This window comes from Mauremys mutica, chromosome 19 (assembly GCF_020497125.1).
Source record: "Mauremys mutica isolate MM-2020 ecotype Southern chromosome 19, ASM2049712v1, whole genome shotgun sequence".
Taxonomy (NCBI): Eukaryota; Metazoa; Chordata; order Testudines; family Geoemydidae; genus Mauremys; species Mauremys mutica.
Genome location: NC_059090.1, coordinates 8122236 through 8141713, shown reverse-complemented (window position 1 = coordinate 8141713; position 19478 = coordinate 8122236). Strand labels below are relative to the sequence as shown.

Here is a 19478-nt window from a genome sequence, read left to right as displayed (position 1 = left end):
TCTAGTCTGCCGACACTTTGCTGTCCTATGCCCGCCCCTCATACTAGACACTGCCACCTTTCAAAGACCCGTATTTTGCTGCCCTGTGTCTCAGAATCAGGCTCAAGGACCATACCCACTGCAACGATGGAAGAGTGCCATGGATCCTACATCACTGGGACACATACTCTATAGATCGTACATATTTAGTCTGAAAACCATTGTCTATATGCACTAGTGCTCCCATCCCAAAGAGAGCCAGGCAAAAATCTTAAGTGAAGACACAACCAAGGTCAGACCCAGCACTTGTCAAGGTGTTCTCCTTATGCCAGGAAGCAGCACGAGAGTGCAAGAAGCGTCACTGCTGGATGCTGCATTCCTAGCAGGAAAGCAAACGCTTCCTCGGAAAAGAAAGGGCCTTTCTTGTGAACGTCTCACGGCTGATCTTGGCCGGCACCTCCCATGGAACACAAGTCACTGGGGTTTCTAAAATAAGCGGGTTTCTTAATAAAATGGAAGCAAGTCTCCAGAATTATTAACTGGGAGAGGCCCGGATCCACAAAGATATCGAGGCATCCCACTGATTTCATGCGAGTTGTGCCTAGGTACCTTTGAGGATCATGGCCTGAAATCCTTCTATTCGCCTGAGTTCTCCCCAAGCACGTATGCCCCACGGCGGTCCCAGGGCTTGCCCTTCAGCACAGGAATGGATTTCCTTCCTGCTGGTACCTCAGGGTATCCTTCCCTCCCCACCCACCACCCTACCCGCACTCTGGTCTAGGACCACCGCTGGGGATGGGGAGGCACAGCGCTTTTCGCTGAGCTCACCTACGTGGCAGAGAGCCCGTAGTGCCACAAGGGTGGACGCTGGTCCATGAGGCTCTGAATGGAGACTTCTAGTCCCCCTCAGGTAGGACACCAAACAGCTGTCAAAGACCAGCTTCCTGCCAGCCCTGACATGGGCCGTGGGGCCAGCTGCTCCCGACCAGCATGGTTAGGGTGGCATTTCACCACACTCCTTCCCACAGGTGAAAAGCCCCCGGGAGGCTCCCCCACCCCTGCCCTGAAACACGGGGAGAAGGAGGAAGAATCCCAAGTCAGGGCCCTGACCCAGCCCAGGTGTCGGAAGAGCATGAACTCCTCCCCTTGAGCCCAGGGAGATGGGATGAACCACTCCCTCCCCCAATGGCAATGCCCCCCCAAAGACGCGCACGATGCTCAGGTGGGATTTTGCAGACCACCCCGTGAGCTGCCTGCTGAATGGCAGCAGACGGCTGGGGCTGGGTTTGGCCGAGGGGCCTCGGGGCATCCATGCCCAGTGCCCACTGAAATGCAACGAGAGCTGGGCAGCTCAGGGGTTCACCTGCTCTAGCAGACACCTTGACCCTGCAATTCAGCACTCAGGGGGTCATAAAGGACAAAGGGGGCTCCATTAAGCAGCTCACTTGCCTCCCAAACGGGTTAGACTGGGATTGGCTCCTTGTGGGACGGAGGCGCTCAGGAAGCCCCCACCACGCAGCTGGGAGCCAAGAACCTGTGACGGGTCACACGAGCCAGGGCAAAGTGGGCCGGTGCCCCTCGCGCTGTCACCAGGTGCCACGCGACCCGACGGCAGGGCGACAAAGCTCCTTACCAGTAACCGTGTCCATCATAGACGCGACCAGGCTCTTCCACCAGCCTGTAAAGGGAAACATTTGCACAATCGACGTTATGACTCCACCTAGCAGAGGGCAAAAGAGAGGACTAGTCACTCAGCTGGTCTCGAGTGCTCGGCCACTCCCTCCCCACTCAGCCCTCCTGAAAAGCCAAACAGACCTACAGACGAGAGCAGGGCCAGAGGGGTGAAGGGTGGGGGAAGAGGAGTGCCGCGACAAATGCCATTACCAGTAAGTAATTCTTCCTTGCCCCGTCTCCTCTTCCTCCATCCCAGCCAGCAAAGCTAGAGGGGCCCACAGGACCCGGCAAAGGCAGGAACTCAGGCCTACCACAAGGCAGAGGAGTTTCAGTGGCTGACGCTCCAGGCCCCTCCACCCAAGAGGACACCACGTTCTCAGTGTCCCTGGAAGGGCAAAACTGGCTCTCAGCATCCCCTGGTCAGGTTTCCTCCATTTACCACTCCAAAAGGCATTTTCCTAAGTGCCGCAAACACGCCCTGTGCGCCTCCTGCAGGGTCCCAAGAGTGAAGGCTCATTAAGGCAGATCCTTGGTGACCCTGTCTTCCAATTCTGTCACCCTGTTAACCCCACCGCTGTGAAGCAGGATGCAGGCTCCTGGGCTCAGGTGTGACCAAGAGCAGTATCTCTAAAGGCAACTCAATAAACAACCCCACCACCGATGAACAGCCTAGGTTCCAGCACTCCCTCCGACAGCTCGGAAATGCTAACAGGAAAATACAGGAGTTACAGCTTATTTTGGTCACTGAAGAGAGCAGTTGTGGTTACACAGGGATTGGGTCTGACGGGCACCATTCATGCAGAGTCACTTTTCAGAGTAGAAAGTAGTTTTACGAAGCAGACAGAGGGGACCATCCACTTTTATGCGAAGGTGACATTCCTTGATCAAGTGGGCAAAGGTTCTGCTGCCTCAGGTCCCTCCCTTCGCTCTGGATGTCGGACAAATTGGTCTCTTCAGTTCTCAAAGACCTGGTTTTGGGGCACAAAGAATTCCAGGGGCACTCGACAGCCAGCTTTCGCCCAGAAGACGTGGCCAGGTTCCAGGCTACATACCGATGAATAGGAACGCATGAATGAATAACCCTTCTGGACAGTGAGAGGGGAGATGAAAAGCTACCTTGTCCGGTAAGAAAGATCAACGTGTAACGATTCCATTGCATCTGCCTTCCTGGATGAAAAAAGGGCTATTGAAAGGCTACTTTCTGAGGGCTAATTGTGACTTGCACTGGAGTCAACGGCTAAACTCCCACTAATATCAACGGGACCAAGATCCAGCCCAAGGCCTGTAGCTCCAGGGAAACCCGCCCCATCAAGACAAGAGACCCCCCCGCCCCGCCCCTGCAGCAGAGTTATGCTAGCAACAAAGTTTCTAGCTGATGGCCTGGAACAGAGATTCCTAGATTTTAAAGGCCAGAAGGGGCCACAAAGACCCTCTAGTCTGACCTCCTGAAGAGCACAGCATGGAGAACTTCGCCCAGTGATAACTGCAGCAAGCCCAGAACTTCAAATAAGCACAAGAAACTAAGGGCCAGCCAGGCCCAGGAGCCCCACTAGCACAAATGGCTGCTGTTTACACCCCCCCAGTGCTAGTCCGCGAGAAGCCTGGTCTTAAGGAAACCCCACTGCACGTTGTGAGACAAGACTGGGGACCAGGAGCTCGGGCCTGTGCCAAGAAATCCCATCCTCATGCTGCCAGACATCAGATTCCCTGACATGGAACGCTCAGGGCAGGGGAAGAAGTGGGGGAGATCTTCCTGACTGACCTGACACGTGGGCTCAGGGCCAGAAAACCATGATGGCCAGGGCCAGCCCGGGACTGAGCAGATGGCAGGGGCCCTGCCTCAGTTTGCCTATTACTCTCTGAGCTGTAGGAGGCAGCAGGATGCTGTTCCCAAGGACCTCACTCAGATAACGGCTTAAAGGGTCTGGCGAAGATGCTTAGCGTCTCTGCTCGGCCAGTACAGATGCAATCTAGCTGGGCAGTTTCTGGGCTCATCCAGCCCTTGACAAACTTAGCACCCCTCTCCAGGGGAGCACAGACAGGAAGCAGTGGCTTGGCACAGCCACAAGAACTGGGGAATCCCAGGGATTCCCCCCTTCAGCTGTGGGGATAACTGCCTGTCTCAACAAGCCAAGACACAATGACCACATAGGGAAGCCTCGGTGGCCAGGCTACAGCACACGCTCCTACAAGGCTGAGAGACCCCACAGACCCCTCAAAGGTCCTAATTGACAAAAGCAGCTCTAGGAGCTAGCACGTATCAGCTGGGACACCCACCGCAGCACAAACTGATACCAAGATCCCCACTGTAGGCAGGTCCGTACCTGAGATGGCATCAGGAGCCTGTGAAACAGACACTTCAGATGATTTCAATACAAATAGCTCAGGGGCTCCTCACCAGAAGCCTGCCTGCGTTAAGGAGCTCTTTTGAAAGAAGGCCCTGCCCCCCACCCCCGTAGATCACAGCTAGACCCAATTTCAGAGAGGAAGCTATTTGCACTGCCCTTGGAGGGAGCTATTAAGAGGAAGAAGATTCACCTGTGGGAGAGGCCATCCCTGATTGGGGAGGAGTCATGGGAGATTATAGGGAGGAGTGTGTTTGGGGGAGCAGACCAGGGATACTCAGAGAGGGGAGAGTGTGTGTGAATTTAAACACTGTCCTGGTCTTAACTGATAACGCCACTCTTGTATTCAGCCTTGCTATGGGGAGCCAGGGGTGGGACTGGCTCAGGGAGGGTTGTGTGATGGAGGAAAGATGTGTTTTTTGTTCCTCATGGAGTTGGCCAATCGGGATCTTCATGAAGCTCCTAAAGACACCAACCCAACGGTGGGGGATACGAGTGACCAGCTGCCAATCACTGGGCTAGGTGGAGAGGGGTGAATACACATCCTTGGAATGAAGGAAACAGACGTAATCCTCAGGGTACCAACCTGGGCTCAGGAGACCTGGCGTCTATTCCCGGCTCCACCACAGCCCCATCTGTGTGACCCTGGGCAAGTTCCTAGCTCATTCTCTGAGTCCCTAACCCTTCCCCCCTCCCACGGACCTTTGGGCTCTCTCGGCATGAAGGATTACTGTTCGGGGTCCGGATATTCTTGTGCAGGACGGCCCTGACCCCAAGTGTTGGTGGACTGTGAGGTTTATCCTTCTGGCCGTGTCCGGGGACAGAGCATGAAAAGAGAGATGAGACAGAGAGGAAGAGATGCAGGCAAGGACGAGGCCCTGACGGTTCTCAGTCTTCTCCACCACAGCTCGGTTCTTTAGGGAACCTTGGCTCTTTAACCGTAGGTGGGGTGGCATACGCAGCAAGTGTGAGCCCTGGGGGTTCGGAAGGGGTCAGTGAGAGCCTCTATCCCCGGCCCGACGGACTGGTAAAGCAGCGTGTGTCTCTTCATGGCTCTCCTTTCAGCCCCCTGAGATTAGATCCAGCGGCTTGTGCTCCTTCCGTCCTAGAGAGGGCACGGTCGCCTCTATGGAAGCTGAGACTCTCCTTTACTTTCTCGTTCCCACCAAATGTGAGAGCAAGACTGCACCATTCAAGCTTCTGTTAAGTAAATTAGGTAATAATTGGAGATATGCCAATCTCCTAGAACTGGAAGGGACCTCGAAAGGTCATCGAGTCCAGCCCCCTGCCTTCACTAGCAGGACCAAGTACTGATTTTGCCCCAGATCCCTAAGTGGCCCCCTCAAGGATTGAACTCACACCCCTGGGTTTAGCAGGCCAATGCTCAAACCACTGAATGTTGCCCTCTGGATGTTCGTAGCCTTGCGCTCATCCAGCGCAGCCAGAGGAGATAGAGGTCGGGGGTACTGGGCTCCTGCCACCAGGAGCCCTGTGAAAATCTTACCCAGCAGCTTATTTGATGGCTGTAGACTTGGGTTCTCCCCCCAGCCAATGGGCATCTCACCAGGGCGAAGGCAAGCTCCCAGCAGGATTGATGGGATGGGGACGGGGAAGACACTCTGCCCAGCCATGCTGTCAAAACCATCCCCCCGCACACCTGGACTGGCCTAGCCCCAGGGACATGATGGAGTCTAGCCTCTCGGAGCCAAAGGGAGGCCCGTGGGCCCTCAGGCAGCAGGAAAATCTCAGCTTCAGCCATGGGGAGATACTAGGGTGGAGGGGGGCGGGGTTGGTTCCAGCTGCTTGGTACCAGCCAGCAGGAGCGGGAAGGTTGAGTTACCTTGCGTGGGTCCAGGAGTGTTACCAAGCAATCCCCCCCGCCCCCTCCATTCACAGGGGCAGCGCCGGCACCCGGAACAGGCTGACTCCCTTTGGCGCCAGAAGGGGGAGACCCGGAGCCGAGCAGCGCTCGCTATGGCCTGTGCTCTCAGTCCCCTCTGCCACGGTCCCAGGGTGAAGAGAGGGGGTCCCAGCTCCCCCTGCCAGAAGATCCCTGGAGGGGGAAAGATGTTCCTAGAAGGCAACTGCCACGTTAGCCTAACAGTTGTGGAATGCAGGGGGCCGGAGGAGGAGGGGAGGGGATTGGGTTCCATGCACGGCTGGCAGGTGGGACCAGCCGAGCCAGCCGCGCAGGGCTGGAAATCTCTCAGGTGGTCGTGGTCGCTGCGAAGACAGCAGCTCCAGCTTTCCTCGCAGGGAAACAAGCCTGCTCTGCAGGTTCTGGGCCAGCCTGGAGGCAGACAACCGGCTCGCAGGCTTGTGAAGCGCTTTGAGATCTATGGCTGCAGAGCACGGGCTGGGCCCTAAGCAGCGGATTAGCTACATGGACAGCTGCAGGCGACGCTCAACACTGCCCACTTCTTCCAAGGTGGCCCAGTCCGGTAGCACGTCAACGCCAGTCTCAGGCCCGTGGCTGGGATCTTGAGCTCGGACTGCGGGATCAGGCACCAGATACCTCACTCGGGAGCGTTTGCTTCTGGGCTGTTCCTTTCTAAGATTCTTCTTGTCCTCTGGGCTGGGAGCTGGAGAGGGAAAGGAGGCCGACAAGGAGGTGGCGGCAAAAGGACAGAGGGACGCAGATGGCTGGAGTTACGCCAGCAGCGAGGTCTGCTTAGGAAGCACCATAACACCATCGACCTGTGTGTCCCTTTCTACAGCACAAGACAAATGAAAGCTGTTAGCGAGATTCACCCACATGCGGAAATACTGAGGACGCTCCTTGCTCCAACCTTCCGCGGCCCAGACGCATACACCCTGGGTTCTCCCGAATGATTTATGGAGCACCACACAAGAGCGTGGGGTTTTACAGAGCAACTAAGGAGAGATCCCCTGCCCAGAAGAACCCCCCGTCTCTGATAAAACGAGGACAGAAAGAGGAGGCTAACGCTACAGAGACAGGCTAGGACAATGGGGTCATGCAGAGACTTCGAAAGCCAGGATGTGTCTTGCTGGGCACAGCGGCTGGGACACCCGCCTCAGAATACTGAGGGTTCTGCCATCTCACAAGCTAGGGACTCCTCTGAGCCTGGGGTATAAAATGATCACACACTCCTGTGCTGCTGGCCCTCTGACACCTGTTGCTACACACGACACCAGCTGAATTCGTAGCCTCCCGCCAGCTCTTTTCGCTTTGCATCTCCGCTAAGCACTGCGCCGATGGAGGGGAGCAGGGGTTTTGCCGGCCTCAATGTTGCACAGGCCTGTATCCACAGCAGAGGGCCCCGTAGGAATGGGTATGTAAAAAGGCATCACAGTTTGGCAGGATGTAACCTAGCCTCCATGGGGAGGAGCGGCTTGGGTCACCCTATGCAATCTCCTCTGGCACTGCGCTAACCCACAGCACCAAGGGGAAGGTGCCAACAGGGGAGTGTTTGAGAGCAAGGGGCCCCCCATAGGTTCTGTCTCCTGCCCTGAGCAGGATGGATTCATTCACTAGAGGACTGGCTAGTTTCTACCAAAGAGGCACCAGATTTTGGCACATTATCCCCATCCAATAATTCCCATGAGAAGCTACAAGAGCACTGTCAAGCCCTAAGAAGCTCCCTGCAAAGCTAGAGCCTTGGGTTCAGGGCAGCTGGAGCCAGGTTTTCAAAGATCTCTGCACCACAGGCACCACGGGAGGTGACCAGGTTCTCCAGGGGATACTAGCGTGCCTCATGCATGCCAGCTGCTCAGCTCTTTTGAAAATTCAGCCCCAATAGTGGGTGCTGAGCATTTGGGAATTTGGAAATTTAGAAAGAGCTAAACGCAGAGACCTAAGCAGTTATACCTACCAAGAAGTTAAGACACAATCTGAGAACAACCACATATGATTCACCAGATGTACCACCTTGTATTACCCCAATCTGTACCTTAAGGATATTTGCTTCGAGGCCTTTGTCCAAATCTTTAATCGACCCCCGCCCTGGTTCATCCAACACTAAACACTCTTCCATGGCTCTTTGGCGTCAACACTGGGTTGAAAAAAATACTACAGCATAATCTAACCATCTTGTCCATCACCCACCGGTCCTTTGGTGCTTTATCGATCATTTGGGAAGGGAAGAAAGGTTCAGGGCGCGAGGATAAACCATTTTCCTAACGCTGCCCAGTTGCTGGAGAGAGTAGGAGGTTGATAAGAGGAGGACTTTCCAGGGATAACATTTCGCAGCTGTGTTTTGGAGGCTTACAGCAGTCACACACCTCCTTCTGGAGATGAAAAGGAGCCATATGGTTTGCAGCAGCTATTATTTCACACACAACACATGGAGACGTTATTTCTAATTAAAGTTAGGGAAAGTGAGCTCCCCCCTCCCCCAAATATTTTTGCACAGCTTTCTCCTGGTTTTGAAGCCAGGGGATTTAAGCTTCAGCTACACTGAGGGCTTGCACACACAGATGCCAGTATAATTTATGTCACTCAGGGGTGTGAATAAGCCTCCTCCCCGAGTGACGTCACTTACACCGACCTAAGCGCAGGTGGGGATAGTGCTATAGTGGCCGAAGAGCTTCTCCTGCTGCCACCTGCCCCTCGCGGAGGTGGATTTGTTGTGCTGACGGGACAGCTCTCTCCCGGCGGCACAGAGCGTCTGCACTACCAGCACTACAGCTGCGCCGATGGAGCGTTTCTAGCGTAGACTCGCCCTCCACTGAATAACCCAGCTGTGCCTGACGTGCTTTAGGGCAGTTGGTTTTTCCTGTTCTTTGGCATGGATGAGTCCTTGAGTGGAGTTTTTATTTCATTTTCCTCTTGCTAATCCCATGTCTCTAGTGACCTCAGAGGAAGGACCTCCCTTGAGGCACTCGGGAGAGGCTAGAACACCAACGCGGCATGGGACCCTAGGTGGAGGAATCCGTCCCCATTGTAACAGGGTGCTCTGTCCCTTTAAGGAGGAGGTTTGAGACCCCCTTTCAGCTCTTTCCTGTGGCGTGAGTGTGAAATGAATCAGGTACAGGAGGTACTTTCCTTTAGTTCCTCACTGCTCTGGTCTGCAGCTTTCTGCCGGCCGAAGGACAATCGGGAAATGCTTACGCCCATCTGAGAGCTAGCGTGGGCGAGTTGCTGGACTAGGACGGGCGCCGGATTAGCCACGCCCCCATGGAAACACAGACCAGCAACTGGGAACACGAGGCAACCCCACCCTGCTCCTGCCCCACAAAAACCCACCTCAGGAGAAGGGAAGCTATGGCTGAGGCGCTAGCTAGAGAACCTCATGCTATGAGACGTTTTGGTTGTGCTGAACTCTACCATAACCTTGGCTGCATCCTCTGGTCTCTCCCCCTCGGGAAGGACTAGCATTCAATTCAATTTACCCTATTTGGGCTGCTGCACCGGTTTTCTCCATTGAGCCGACGTAGGTGGTTGGTTCTGAGACAGCCAGGAAGCAGAAATGGTGGGGTGGCCCTAATCTCATTGTTTTACTTCCCCCTTTGCACTGATGGATTCCGATTCTCTTGCAGAATTAGTGCTGTAGCTTTATACCAAGGTAAAATGTTGTGTTCTCTGTTTTACATAAAGGTAGAAATGCTGAGGCAACTTGAAATGCACTAGCTGTATGAGTCATCTATACCAGAAAATCATCTGCAGAACTGAGAGAACAACAGGGTATCCACTAATTATCTTCCTCAGTCAATACAGGCTGGGCATTTGCAGAAGAGCACCATAATCCACTTTGGGTTTCTTTAACTCTTTCTTTTAAACAGCATGTAGCTTGGAAGTGCTGATGCACAGATCTGATCTCTTCATTAAAACGCTCTGTGTGATCAGCTGTGAAATCCCACAGTGCTGCTATGGAAACAAACTGCAACAACACAGGCATTTGGGATGGCTGATGTAGGACTTAAAACCAGCCATCAGCGAAATTGACAAAGTTCAGCCTCCTGGGTTCTAGGATGCTAGAAGCGACTGATGTTTAGGTTTAGAAAGCATCCCACTACCACGCCTCTGGGCACCCGAACAGAGAGATTCGAATTATTTACACAGTTTACTGATGCCTTCACGCAAGGATGCATCAGTTTACAAATCTCTCTGGGATACAAGAATGTGTGTGTTTGTGATGCAACAACTTATGAAGCATAACAGGACCAAAGGGGTAAAACTGTCATTTCTGATCTTTACAGCTATCAGATCTACAAAGAAGGACTGGGCAAAAGATTAATTAAAATGAAACACACCCTTGAAGTAGCCCTTGCTTATTTCCATGGCAGTAATGGCTAAGGATCTCCAGCAGGGACAGAGGCCTTTAATACTAGCAAGGACATAATAATTTAGAGGGCCTGATCCTGGGAGGTGCTGAGCACCCTTTATTCCCAGGGAGCTGAATGCTCAGAACCTCGCAGGGTTGGGCCCACACCACATAAAGCAAACGAACCTCAATGAGCAAACAAAACAGTTAATGGAATAAGTCATTCTCCTCTTCCAGGGGGGAGACACCCAACCGTTGTGTAGTAATATGGGACATCTGTGCTGGAAAAGGCCCGGCTAGGGAAGTATGTCCATGCAGCACCCCTCAGACCATGCCCGAGTGCCATGAGCGATCATTCACCCACCGACGTGGTACCACCCCTCACTCACTGCTGGAAGAAAAGCTTGTATTTCCTCCAGCAGACAGAGGTGCTGGTACCCTGAGGAGGGTTGGTCCACGCGAGTTACCCGGCGGGCAGTGAGGCGAATTCCCACAGTCCGGCTGGCAGGCAATTGGAAAGTCCCAGCAGGCAGACTGGGGCAGGAGGATTCAGCTGAGCGTGTGCAGTCTAGGGCCAGCTCCATGCAATGTCAGAAAGCCCCCAGCTATTCCCCTGCCAGGCTGGAACTGCTAAACTCATTCAGTGACTCTCACAGCTGGGCCCAAGGCACGGCTGCTGGAAGCACTGCTCCATATCTGGGCTCAGTGACGCTAACAGCTCTAGGCTGCACATGAGGATCACTACAAAAGAGATCTCAGCCAGGGCGGCACTAAACGCCCTCAGCAAACAGGGGAGCATGCCTGCTTTTCAGGGTGGCACTAGGGCAATACACGTAATGCTCCAGCCGGATCAGATGGAAGGAGAAGGGCTAATGGATTAGGCAGGAGGGCGATGCGACATCCATCATGGGAACACTGACCCCTCTGTTCTCCCGGGGACCGACACCCGCCTCTGTCCCTTCTGTCGGCTTCCTGGCTCATTCCCCATCACCTTGAAACTCCCGAGCCCTTTCTGAGTCCGGCACAGCACTGTCCTAGCCCCATTACCACCCCTCCCGTCGGCAGCGTGACGTCCACCGCGCTCCTGCTTCACAGCCAGTCACTCGCTCATAGTGCGACGGTGCTTAGAGGCTCCCCTTGCGCTAGGCCCTGGACAAACCTCCTGTCGCCGCCCCACAGAACTTACAATTGGACCGAGCTAGGAGGATCTGTCTAGGGCCGGATCCTCAGCTGGGGTAAAGGAGAACAGCTCCATTGAAGTCAATGGGGCTATGACCAGAGTCTAGACCTAATCTCCTATTACACCCACCACACCCGCCTGTTTCAGCCCCGCCTGGTGCTCTTCTCCGCCCTGTTCCTTCACGCTGCTCCCTGTCTGTGGGAAAGCTCCAGCAGGCCAAGCAACCTCCCTCCCGCTTCAATTCCTCCGGCTGCATTAGGTGGCAAGCACCCCGCTGCTGTGACTCGCCCCTCCTGGGCCTTCAATGCAGCTCGAACTGCAGCAGAATCATTCAGAGCCCTAAACGAGTAAATCTGGGACCCAGGGAGCCCAATTTAAGCGTGTGGGCCCAGATCCTCACAGGAATTTCGGCCCCCAACTCCCACTGAAATCAGTTCGGTGCAGGGCCGCCCGGGGAAGGTGGGGGGAAGTGGGGCAATTTGCCCCAGGCTCCGGGCCCCACAGGGGCCCCCACAAGATACAGTATTCTAGAGTATTGCAACTTTTTTTTTTTTACGGAAGAGGCCCCCGAAATTGCTTTGCCCCAGGCCCCCTGAATCCTCTGGGCAGCCCTGGTTCGGTGCCTAAATACCTGAGGCTCTGGTCCTCAGTCATTCTGAGGGCATCTTCCCGCCCCCCAATTAGCTCAGAAGCACGTTGGCACAGGCACCCCTCTCTGTATGTGGGTGAGACGTGCCAGGCAGGGTGTTTCAATCATACACGTTCTGTAATAACGCCAGCAGCTCCATGCCCGCACTGCCAGGGCAGAGCTCTTCACCCGGCTCGGCCCTTCATCACTGCTCTCCATTTCCACGCTACGTCTCTTCTCCACCTCACCGCCTCTCGTTCCTCCTGCCCGTTCCGAAGTCTGGTGTCCCCCACTCCTTGCTCATCCTCCTTTCCTTCCTCTCCTCTTCCGCTTGCAGCCTGGTCTCTGTCCCCTGTCCCTCCTCTTCTGTTCCCCTCCTTTCATTACTCCCCCGGAATCACTCTCCTCCTGCCCATTCCATCTCCCTCTCTAGTCCTCCCTCTAGGGTCCCCTCATCTTCACCTTTCTCTCCCCACCTCCCTGCAACCCACCTCCTCCTTCCCTCCATTGACTGCCAGTATCCCCCCCGCCCCCGCAAAACGCATTCACAGAACCTTTTCCCTCTGCCCCTTTAGTGACCCCATTGGGGTTTCCAGGTAGGAGGGGGCACCAGTGGCACATGGCTGGACAAACACCTGTCAGGGACGGTCTAGGTGTACTTGGTCCCGCCTCGGTGCAAGGGGCTGGAGTAGCTGATCTCTCCAGGTCCCCTCCAGGCCAACATTTCTATGAGTCTATGGGCTTGGCTACACTTGAAAGTTGCAGCGCTGGTCGTGCAGCTGTGCAGGAACAGCGCTGGTGTGTGGCCACACTCGCAGCTACCAGCGCTGGTGTGTGGCCACATTTGCAGCATTTGCAGCGCTGTTGGGAGTGATGCATTATGGGCAGCTATCCCAGCGTTCAAGTGGCAGCAACGTGCTTTTCAAAAGAGGGGGGTGGAGTGGGGTCTAGTGTGACAGGGAGCGGGGGGGGGGAGAGAGAGGGGATTTTTGGAGCCAACACTGTGTGTTAGCTTCCTGCCTTGAAAAATCAGAACATGTTCCCCATCCCTTACCCTTAACTCTTAACTGCAAACAGCCTGCATCCAACACGACTCCCCGCTGTTTCACTCACTCCCTGCCTGCCTCTCATTTGATTGTTTACAGCTAGGTACAGATTGATCACAGCAAACAGGAGCTCTGTTTGTTTTTTAGATAAGCAGCACCCGCAACGGAGCTCCGCGCAGAGCTTGGAGTTCACAACAAAACAAAGAGAGGCTGCATAACAAAACAAAGAGAGTAATTTAGTTAAAAGCATTCTGGGATATCTCCTAATACCCTGGAGGCCAATTAAAGTGCTGGTGTGTGGCCACACTTGACGAGCAGCGCTGGATCACCAGCGCTGCACTCGTTATACCCCAACCAGACCAGGTGTTCAGCCAGCGCTGCAGCCAGGGAGTTGCAGCGCTGGATGTGCCTTGCAGGTGTGGACAGTTACTAATTGCAGCGCTGGAAAGCCTCCACCAGCGCTGCAACTTTCAAGTGTAGCCAAGCCCTATGCTGCTTAAACCTGCTATGTTACCTCTCTCAGCCCTCCTCCCTCATTTGCAAACAGCCCAAAGTGCAGAATGGGGGGGGGGAGGGAGGCACTCTGATGGGAGGCATGGCCAGGCAGAAGTGGCGCATCCCTAGGACACTCCCTGCTAGCTTGAGACTTGGCAGCTCAGGCCGCAGCTCTGGGTACAAGACCCGTTCTTTCTGGTAGTGTAGTTCTGCGCCAAGTGCCCTCTTCAGGCAGAAACGTGGGCCCAGCAGCTTCACCCAGGATGAGCGGCTTAGCTTGGGCCGGGAAGGGAAGCTAGCCCAGTGGCTCTGGGGCTGGGCTGGCAAGCAGTCAGCACACTAGTGCCAGGATGGAAGAACCTAGATTTCCACCTTAGCTCTGCCGTTGGCCTTTCCCCATGGTAGAGCACAGGGCTGGGCTGGCGCACACAGACACGCAGGCCCGGCTCTCCCAACCCGGCCGGCGGCTTGTGAAACAATGACCTCCACAAAGCTGAGCCTGCATGGCTTGGGAGATGGGGAGGGGCAGGAAGTGGAGAAACCACTGGGGAGATGACTAAGCCTTGCAACAGGGCCCCGGGAGCTGCTACTGCTGTCATTCTGGGCAGAGATACTGAAAACCAACACGCAGCCGGCCCCGTTCCACCGCTTCAACCCAATGCTGAGCTGTAGGAAGTGGCTTTAACACATTTCATCCGGCAAAGCCCTACATGGCCAGGGACTGAGTTGTCTGAAAGACACCTATCAGAGGGGGAGCCGTGTGAGTCTGGATCTGTAAAAGCAGCAAAGAATCCTGTGGCACCTTATAGGCTAACAGACGTACTGGAGCATGAGCTTTCGTGGGTGCATCCGACGAAGTGGGTATTCACCCACGAAAGCTCATGCTCCAAAACGTCTGTTAGTCTATAAGGTGCCACAGGATTCTTTGCTGCTCTGAAAGACGCCTCTTTCCCTGTGCTCAGGGATGACCTGCAGGGCCACCCAAGCTGAAGACCCACTGGAGAGCAGCTGAAGGATGCATTCCACAAGGGCCCCACAACTCTGGGACTCACCAGCTCCCTGGTCAGCAAGGGATCCCCAGCCCACTGGGTCCTGGGCCATGACTCTCCTTGGTGCTACAGTAATACAAACAATAGATAGTCATAACTGACCTCCAGAGTGCCCAGCGAGCCCTGGCTGTCAGGGATAGCGGATCCCGGTGGGACAGGTCTGAGCTGAGTGTCTGGCTGCCGGGTTATTCAATGTTAATCACCGGTTGACAGGGGTTGGGTTAGTTAGAGGCACGGTCTATTTTTATAAGCTTATTTTCCGATGTACCAAGGAGCGTTTAGAGCAAGGGAGAAGAGCCCTGCTCCTCTTTATGAAAGGAGAGCACCAATCACGGCAATTTAGACAGGCAGGCCAAAGGGGGGGACGGGACGAATAGTGAGCGCAGAGATAAAGAGAAGGAGATTGAAGCAAATACCAGAGAGTTTGAGCAGCAACTACCTTTCTTGGACACTTTCCTCCCTTCCTTAACTGAGCTGTGTTTTTTAGTGGGTCTACGGGTGCTGGCAGGTTGTGGCGCACAGGTCAGACGCACAGGAAGTCCAGTGGCTGACATCAGCATAGCCGTCATGCCTACAGGGGACACGAGGTCAACATGCAGGAAGGAAACAAGGCGGAAATAAATTTATTTAAAGGAGGGGGGAAAAAAAAGGAATAAATTTTTCAAAGAAAATAAAAAAAAACCCTTTGATTCAAAGAACACAAAGTATTTGTAAAGCAAATAAACGGGAAAGGTGATTCAGTTTGATTTCAGTGCAAGGACAGGAACTGGGAATCCAGAGGAGGAACAGCTTGGATGGTAAATTAAAGCGGAGGAATATGTTCATGAATCCGATAAATGCTACCTGAAGCCGCTGCTTTAACTGGCCTGTCTCCACCTCGGACTTGGAGCCTACGGATCAGCGTTGACGTAGGGCTCCGCTAGTTAGATGGTAAGTGCCTCGAAGGCTCTGCTCTGCGAGGTGGTGAGCACTTCTGACTCCACATGCAGAGGCTCAGCACTTTCCAGATCCGTTCCTTAGATTGTGAACTCCTTGGGGCTGAGACTGAGGGCCCTGCTTTCCTTTACGCTGGTGTGAATCTGGAGTGGCTCAACTGGTTTCAATGGAGTTACGCCGGATTCACACCAGTGCAACAGCACAATTGGGCTCAATGGTCATGTTTTAGGCCTCGTACAGCCTGGAACACGTTGTCTGCGCATCGACCCCGACTCATTAAAACACGTAAGCACACGCTTAGCTTCACGCATGACAGCATCCCATTGACTTCAGCCGGATCTCTTCGGTGCTTTGCTAATCAAAGCCACAGGACAGCACTGTCCTACCACGGATTTGTTGAATTCGGGTTCTTAACGTTAATTATTCCTCTTAAAAGGACACCTGTTCCCTAAAGGGAACTTGGCACAGACAGAACTTCAGGGTTGACTCTATTGAATGTTGCAGCGTTAGATCACTATTGAAATACAGGCCAGTTCCAATCCTGTAACGTAACGTAATCCAATCTAATGTAATAAAACTGCCCTAATGCTGACATATTCAAGGAACCGCCTGCCTGCATCACTCGCCAGCAGAAGAGCATTCGACCCTGACAGACACCAGGATATTTAGAAAATCTCTTTTAAATGCAGCTCTTCACAGTGGTCAACTTTTAGCAAGAGTTACCCACCAGGGTAGTACATGAGATATAGCGATGTGTATTTCCCTGTTCTCAGGGCACTGATTCTCAAACTTTTGTACTGGTGACCCCTTTCACACAGCAAGCCTCTGAATGCGACCCCCCACCCCCCATAAGTTAAAATCACTTTTTAATATGCTGGAGGCAAAGCGGAGTTTGGGGTGGAGGCTGATAGCTTGCGACCCCCCACATCATAACCCCCTAAGGGGTCCCAACCCCTAGTTTGAGAACCCCTGTCTTAGGGTTCCTCCTACATGAGGAGTGTTGGTAACCAATAGCTTATAACTCTGTTAGCTGATAGTTTTTAAGTATTTTGTTTTTCAAACCCTTGTTCGGCTGGGGAGGGAAAGGCAGCATAAAAGATGCACAAAATGAAATGGTTCTTTAACTAGTAGTTAAATACATAAGTACATATACATGCACACAAGCGAAAAGCAACTGAAAACAGGGTATTATCATGGGACGTCTCAGGGGACACTATCAACTCGGCCTAAAATATAAAACTCACTAAGAGCATCTATGGACTTTGCAGAGCCAAACGCCCCTGTGCAAGGTCAGGGTGAAATGCTGTGCAGTAAGAATTCTCCATTCACAGCACTGACGGCGTTCTGTACCCATTTTACAGTAACTCCTACAGCTCCTTCTTATACAGCTGCGGACAGCCCCTGACTCTAAGACCTGACAACCTCAGGGTCTGATCCAAAGCCCATGGAAGATGGGAGACAGGAAAGATTATTAACTGCTTTTACAGATGGGAAAGTGGGGCACAGCGATTAAGTGACTTGCCCAAGGTCACCTGCAACACCTGTGGCAGAGTTGGGAATTAAACTGAGATCTCCCAAGCCACAGTCCATCATCTTAACAACAAGATCATCCTTCCTCTCTAACAAGCGACTACCAGAGGTGCCGGGCAGTGAAGAACTGGGCCTGATATCTGTATCTTTTCTACAGCATGGCAAAAGCTATCACAGATCGTTCCTCTGACAGGCAAGGATTATGGTGATAGGCATTTTAGAACTGCATGTCAGACTAAACCAGAGATGATGCAAGAAACAAGGCAACCCCTTTTAAATGGAAGATTGAAGGGGGGGGAAAATGAGAGAAAAATAAAGGGAAGAGGAAAAAAGGATAGAAGATAGAGGAGGGAGAGGCTTTTAGGAGATGAATGAAGTTCTATCCAAGATCTAGACACACAGCACGTGGATAAACTACAAGCCACGCTCCAACAGACATGAAACATCATTTTTTAACTAAATCTCAGAGGAATGTCAATCGCTGGGATTCCTTTCACATCACTCCTGCTTACCAAGAGACATGAGAAAACGGAAGCCCTCTGCCTCCTCACCAGCTAACGGCATCTGCCACACACCGTGCTGGAGGCCAGCACTCCTGAGCTCCAAACACCTTCCACCGTGGTGGACTGCAACACCGCAACACGCACGCACTCCTTAAGCGGCAGCAATGGGACAGGAAATGCAGAGAGAGCCCCCAGCGGTTGCGGTAAAGAGAGACTCTTAATTTTTAGTGGGTGAAAACATTAAGCTATTGGCCTATTGTCCTGGTTCAGAGCTAGGTTCTCAGCTGTTAGAAATCAATGTACCTCTGCCAAAGTCAGAGCTATGCCAGTTTGCACTGAGCTAAGAATCAGGCCTATAAGATTACCAATGAAAAATGCCAGTTAGAACCGAATTTCTTTTTAATCCTGGACTAAAAACCTGGTTCCTGCAAGACTGCTGTGCACCCTTGATTTCCAGTGCAAGCCGAGGGTACTCCTCAATTTCCAGGAAGCACTGAGCACGACTAGACCTTAAATCCTTTTGCAATATCCTAAGCATTTCCACAGCAATGGGACGCGACCTTCTTTTCGTTAATGGAGAATATGTGGATCATTTTTATTCCAGCCTTCTTAACCTCAGCCATTGCAACCACGCTATTTCCGACTGGCTGCACATACATGCCACCGGCCACTTTTCATTGGCCAAAGGACGAACAAATTCATCCTTAGCATTGGTGGGTATGGACCTGCTGAGTTTGGACTCAGAACACCATTCAATTTGCTTTACCACGTTTATTAAGGATTTTGGCTACAAAAACTCAAGTGTTTTGTGCCTCTCTAGACTGTCAAAATGGTCCTAACGCAGGAAGATTCACAAATCCACACTGGAATATTAGCCCTAGGAATAACACACTTTTGTATTCAGAAGGAGACAAGATATATTGTTCTCTGTAGAACCAAGGCATCTACTGGTTACATTTTCGAACAAGCCCCTGCCACTTGGGAGGGGCTCCCTGTAAACGTCTGCAAAGCTACCTCATTAGCCTCCTTCAAATCCCTCCTCAAAACTCCCCTTTGCCATGAAGCCTACACTTGACAACCGGTGGAGTGCTGAGTCCACTGCCTGTCACCAAGAGCGCCTCGCTTTTCCCTGTACATCCCTATTGGTCCCAATCCATTTGCCTCTTGTCACATTTAGATTGTAAGCTCTTTGGGGCAGGGACTATCTTTTTGTTCTGTGTTTGTACAGCTCCTAACGCAACGGGATCCTGATCCATAACTAGGGTCCTAGGTGCTATGGTAATTATACTAGCTCTCAATCCAGAGCTTTTCATCTGGAGATCTCAAAGCACTTTATAAAGGAGATGAGTATCATTATCCCCATTTTACAGATGGAGAAACAGAGGCAAGGTGTGGGGAAATGACTTGTCCATGGTTACTCTGCAGGCCAGTGGCAGAGCCAGGAATAGAACCCAGGTCTTTTGAGCCCCAGTCCAGTGTTCTAGCCACTAGGCAAAATTGCTTCTAATAAATAATAAATCAGCTTACAAGTTTCTGATCAGGCAGGGATGTAAACACAATTCTTCAGCTTGCCACAGAGGAGAAATGGTAAAGCTCCTCTTAACTGTCATCTTTATTGGACAATTTGATTATGTTAATCAATCAGCTAAAAAGTTTGTAAGGAACTTCGAACATGGTCCAAGTGCTATACAGGATCATCTTCAAATGTACACAGCTGATATGGAACTGAACAGTTAATGATCTAAGCTTAACTGCTTTAGGAAATATCACTGAAATATTGTGCGTATGCCATTAGAAAGCACAGGAGCTGCAGAACTGTGCTCCTGAAAAAACTGAGTTAACAGATTTTTATGGCTACAAGGGACCATTATGATAATCTAGTCTGACCT

At 52.6% G+C, this 19478-nt stretch overlaps 1 protein-coding gene across 5 annotated transcripts in view; it reads right to left on the bottom strand.

The window, feature by feature from the left end:
• Positions 1-19478, bottom strand: part of DTX2 (deltex E3 ubiquitin ligase 2) — a 60058-nt gene that overhangs the window by 4911 nt on the left and 35669 nt on the right. For 2 of the 5 annotated variants that reach the window (XM_044993522.1, XM_044993523.1), the window contains 2 exons: positions 15060-15191; positions 1613-1699 (listed from right to left, as the gene is read on the bottom strand). The exons of 1 other annotated variant lie outside the window; for it this stretch is intronic. In XM_044993522.1, the coding sequence (XP_044849457.1) occupies positions 1613-1699; positions 15060-15191 (219 nt within the window). The remainder of the gene's footprint in view (positions 1-1612; positions 1700-15059; positions 15192-19478) is intronic. 2 more of the 5 variants (XM_044993527.1, XM_044993524.1) reach the window with 2 other exon arrangements.